Genomic DNA, 5,172 nt, shown 5'->3' with positions numbered 1-5,172 from the left:
TGGGCGTCCTCCTGTCCCTGTGTAACGTCTCAGCCTGTGGTGATCAGAGGCTGGGCTCTGTGGCTGCTGAGCCCCAGTAAGTCTCACCGCCGCTGGTCTGGGATGCGCAGCCGAAGATGGAAACTCAGCTCGCTCGTCGTTTCCTTCGGCCTCGCTTTCATCGCTCGAGATTCGTCCGTGGACCAGAGGCGAGGGGACTCTGGGATTACCCTCATCCGACCGCTGGCTCTCCTCCTCTGGGGCACTCTCTACCACAGCCGTAGGCCAACTAGAACACACACAGGACCATCCAGATCCAGTTACACCCTCAGCAGCACCACATCAGCTCCTTCCCTACACTTGATGCACACGCTGTACTGAGCCGCGAACTGGTGGACTCATCTGAGAAGCCTTTAAACTTGCTCTGTTTGGGGATTATGTAACAGAACGAACACCTGGGTGTTAGCTTAGCAGACCATCAGTCCAGCACGTCTATGTTACAGCAGCAGCTGTTAGCTGCTTGATAAAACAGTTGCCCAGCAGCTGACTACACATGAATCCTGCAAGCCAAACCATGTTTGAGCCGCTATAATCAGTAAAAAGATGATTATTTATCTCTAGAAGAGTCCTAACTTCTTCTATAAGCATCCTTAGCTTCAGCATTCTTCACAACCTGAAGGCAGGGAGGGTGACCAAAGGTCTCCTGCAGTGTGGAGTACCAGCTTGCTCCCTGGGGGCCTCTGGGCTGAGGGACTGTCCCGTCGAGGAGCCTCCCTCCAGGGCTGGGCTCCCTTTTTCTCGAACCCTGGTCTTGAGTTCTGCCACTAGCTGGTCAAAGTTCTTGCTGCGGCCCACCACCTTCCTCCTCTGGTGGATGGAGTGAATCTGAGGGAAGGACAGATCAGATTGTGTGTTTGCTGTGGATCTGAGCAGGCCTGTGTGATGGGACTGACTGGATACTGTGGAGTTTCAGAATCGATTCTTTCAACAACAGGACAGTATAACAGTGCTTTTGAAAGATGACATCATCCCCCACCTATAGAGTCCACATTAAACTCCTCCCACAGTCGAGGACATTTTCATCTGAACACAGCACAAGTTGTCCCCCATTAATGAAGCGCCCGTACGAACCCCCCAGTGTTCCCAGCAGAAGCACCATTTCTCCCACAGAGCTGTTTTGGTGTACACATGTTTACTTCCTGTATGTGCAGTGGATCAACACTAAAGACTTGACAGCGTTTCACACACAGCTCCGAAGAATAACTGCAGTCGGTCACCTCTCTCATCAACAAGCTGCACGTCTGGCCTGCGATGGTCGACCGCTCTCCTTTTGCAAACTGCCATCTGGAGGGCGCAGTTCTGACACGTCTCCATGCGTGATCAGTGGGATTCAGATTAGCGTGTCGTCTTCACACAAACAGAGGCGTGTCGGGGTCCTGCCGGTCCCGTGACCTCTGACCCAGCTGTCTCACACTGACCCTACACTGGTAGTCTTCAGATCTCATGATGCCTCGCACACCGTCAGGCCAGAGGCAGCAACGGTGTCTGACTGTAGCTACTGTGTGGTCTCCTTGGTAGGCCTCGCTCTGTTCTCTGATGGTCTCGTCGTGCACTGTGGTAAACTCCAAGGCGGCTTTTTCCTGTCCCAGCAGTGGGCGGTCCTGCCTTTCGTTTCCTTCACATGTCGATGGACAGTTCGAGTCTGCAGAACAGCTTGGAGTTGTTCCTGCACTGCAGTCTTTTATCAGCTGTTGTCTTCAGTGCAGGGAGCTCAGCCACAGCGTGTTGTGAACCTCCCTCCAGTGTAACTGGCTTCAGGTGTGACTGACGTATGGCCGCCACCTGTTTCTGTCCACAGGTGAGTCCAAACGAGCTGCCAGGATGCTCCGTGGCAGGTTGGAGCCGTGTGTGAATCACTGTCAGAGCGTGTTGTGTTGATGCACTGCACGTGTCCTGTTCACTGCCCGTTCCAATCCTGCATTGTTACTCTATACTGCGACGTGTAAAGAGCACAGGAGATGTTTACGGAAATATTATGAAGAATAGGCTTTATTGGTGCTTCCAGAGCTCAACACGAGATGGAAAGACACCGAGTTTGGGACAGACTGGACCTCACACCAGTTTGAAAGTGGGAGAGCTGTGGTGAAGACCACGATGGGATTCTCCACTGTGGAAAACTGTCACATATTTGATATCACATTGTTGAGGAGATGGATCCAGTGGAAAACAAAAAGGACTCACGGCTGTGCAGGACAACTTCAATGACAGAATGACATGTGACACACAGGTTTACACAAACGTTCAGTGATAACAGCATGATGAGTGTGCGTGAGGGCTGAACATGGCGGACAGGCTCGAAGCCCACACGCTGCCCTGTCACTGGGTCACAGCCTGCCAGCACGCCTCACCCTGTACTTACCCACACTGAAGCACTAACATGGGACTGTGTGTGTGTGTGTGTGTGTGTGTGTGTGTGTGTGTGTGTGTGTTGCTTACATTGCATGTCAGGAGGCGGGTGCACACTTTCTTCCTGTCGGGGTCAAGGACGCCGCAGTGTTTGTCCAAGTCGCACTTCCTCTCTGAGGACACACAGAAGCCACGTGAGCCACAGTGTGACAGCACAAGCTCACGTCTGTTGTCCACACGGTTTCATTCTATTTGAAAGCAAACGGCCGTCTGCAGACGGCTGCAGCTGCGCTCTCTGCACTCGGCAGGCTGATCCTTCATCATGCATCACAGCGCGTCACGCTGTGTGTCAGCAGACGCCGGCTGCAGACTCAAACAGAACAAAGACATCGCACAGACACATGAACGCAGCGTTCCAGAATAGCTCGGAGTGACGCTCGGCTTGTTTTAACAGTGCCGCCATCTTGGATTGCTACCTCGGGTCAGATTGGTTGGCTCGGACTTTCCGAGTGGGAAACAAAAACCTTTAAAACTTGGCATCGACTTCCGACTTATTCGGGAACGCACCACACTTCTACTGACATCTACATTCTCTATTGCCTGCACGTCTGAACTTGTACTCACTGGAAGCCACTTTGTTGTAGGGTCTGGGGATGCGGTGGCGTGTGGCAGCGGAGGTTTGAGTGGAATCCTTTCTCACTGTGGGGTGCCTGTCACTGGGTGAAGATCTACCAGGCGGAGTAGCTCCGTGTGGCCAAGGGGGATCTCTGAGAGACGGAGGTGGGGAGCTCATGGGAGGCTCGAGAGGTGGTGGCTGCTTGAATACCGAAGAGTCAAAGTGACTGCTGTGGGACTTCTCCAGTGGGGAGTGTCTTGGTGACGAGAGAAGAAGTTCACAGTTTGTCATCGTAGCCAATGAAAAACAACCATGTGTGAATAAGAGGGCTCTAATGTTTCAGTCCTGCGCTCTACATTAGCTGTGCTCGCTCAGATCACGTGTTCGTCTCTCGAACACAGCTCTGTGCTGATTGGTCGCAAACACAAGGTTTGGATAGAAAGGTGTGTGAGGCTTTTGTACTGAGCTGTAAGCTCGACACTCAGTGATTAATAACTTTAACATGATAATCCACCACGCTCCACCAAGTATGACAGGAAGTCAGGAACTGAAGAAGACGCCCACTTTCATGCCGGCTTCTCTCCAAACACCAATCCTTTCCTACCAGCTGGACACGGGTGCTGCCACGAGCAGGTTACAGCGTAGCACACATCAGGACACGCCAAAGGACTTCAACTCACCAAAACTCGAAAATAAAAAAGTCTAATGTGTATTTGAGAGAAAACTCGAGCGGCGATGAGCTGAGACAGATTCTACCACAGACAAGTCCCACCTCATTTCTGGGTGCAACCCTGTCTGTGGTCCCCAGACTCCAGCAAGCACCGAGTTCAAAAACAGCCAACAGCCTTTCATCCCCAAGAAAAGGTTTAGCTTGGCTGTTATGACAGGTGTTATTCTACAGTCAGCATCCATGGAGGATCTATGGTGCTAGCTTCCATCTAACATGATGCACCAGAACATACGGTTCTGCTGTTACCTGATCAAAGATTATGACTATGGCTCACTGGAGCTTCAGCTACAGAGCTAGGCTAATAATGCAAACACATTAGCACAGTGACAAAGAGCATCAGGTTTAAAGGTTAGTCATTAATGTGCTGCTGTGTGGTTTGGATGACTCGCTACAAAGAGAGGCCAACACTCGCTGTTTGTCATTTCAATTAGATATAAGAACACATTACAACATTTGTACAGAGGATTTAGACGAACAAAATCATTGCACGTCCAATCCAAGCTAGCCACTACACTCTGAACAGCTGACATCTATTATTGCTTTAATCAAGCTCGGACATTTTGACTGGACTGTGTTCTTACCGCACTCCGTCCTTGGAAGTCTTCGAGTATCTGTACTGTGGTGGTGTGACGGGTGAAGGTGGAGCCGCCCGGAGCTGCCCGACTCCCTGGTTTCGACCCTCCCACGAAGCAGCGTTGGTCCCATGAGGAGGAGAGGGGCCGTGATGGCTTCTCTGTTGGGGTTGCGGTGCCGGGGTGGGAGAGCGTAAGCGGGCGTACAGCTTGGCCACAGGCCCGTGTCTCCGCTCGCAGTGCTTTTCAAAGGCCTGTGGCTTCACGACCTGCCCGCAATGGCTGCAAACCACCAGGTAGAAGTCGTCATGGCCAGGGTAGAGGCCAAAGATGGACATGTCTTGAAGAAGAGTGGAGAACACAGAAAGACGTACTCTCACTTAGAGGAACCTACGGTTTCAAACATCCTAAATCTGCACGTGCTTCTTGCGACTGACGTGCTCGTAGCCTGCTGTGCTGCTGGATCTGCTTCTACTGTGTAGCCTGTTCCATGGAGAAGCTGTAAGTCAGGGCTTACTTACCCGACTAAGTATTTGCAGACTCAGTTGAATGTGATGACATTTTCAGGCTTTGTTTCACTCACTGGGTGTGCAATATATCGAATATACTCAAAGTATCGCAGGTTTTTCCACGTGCAATGGTTAAAGTGGCTTTATGGGAACCATTGAGTACAGGTTGCCATGGAAATATTAAGCTGTCTGCATGTAACCCATGCTGCAGATGCATGTCGTTCGGATTTCACGAGGAGGATGTCGAACAAAATGCAGTCTTTGCAAAACATGCCGTGAAACTATCGCTGCAAAATGCAGCAGCAGCACAAATGTATCCACCAGCTGAAAAGGTGTTTGAACGTCTGCACGTGAACGTCT

The 5,172-nt window shown here is 51.2% G+C and overlaps 1 protein-coding gene across 2 annotated transcripts in view; it reads right to left on the bottom strand.

Annotated features, from left to right (window-relative positions):
* The window catches only part of atxn7l2a (ataxin 7-like 2a), a 14,769-nt gene that overhangs the window by 6,257 nt on the left and 3,340 nt on the right, over window positions 1–5,172 (bottom strand). For both annotated transcript variants that reach the window (XM_005749871.1, XM_005749872.1), the window contains exons 3-7: window positions 4,313–4,643; window positions 3,010–3,257; window positions 2,476–2,558; window positions 653–864; window positions 88–268 (exon numbers count right to left, since the gene is read on the bottom strand). In XM_005749871.1, coding sequence (XP_005749928.1) covers window positions 88–268; window positions 653–864; window positions 2,476–2,558; window positions 3,010–3,257; window positions 4,313–4,643 — 1,055 coding nt within the window. The remainder of the gene's footprint in view (window positions 1–87; window positions 269–652; window positions 865–2,475; window positions 2,559–3,009; window positions 3,258–4,312; window positions 4,644–5,172) is intronic.

Source organism: Pundamilia nyererei, unplaced genomic scaffold (genome assembly GCF_000239375.1).
Source record: "Pundamilia nyererei isolate P.nyererei 1_Seehausen unplaced genomic scaffold, PunNye1.0 scaffold00257, whole genome shotgun sequence".
Lineage (NCBI taxonomy): Eukaryota > Metazoa > Chordata > Actinopteri > Cichliformes > Cichlidae > Pundamilia > Pundamilia nyererei.
Note: the sequence above shows the minus strand (reverse complement) of the source record. Positions and strands in the feature narration are given on the sequence as shown.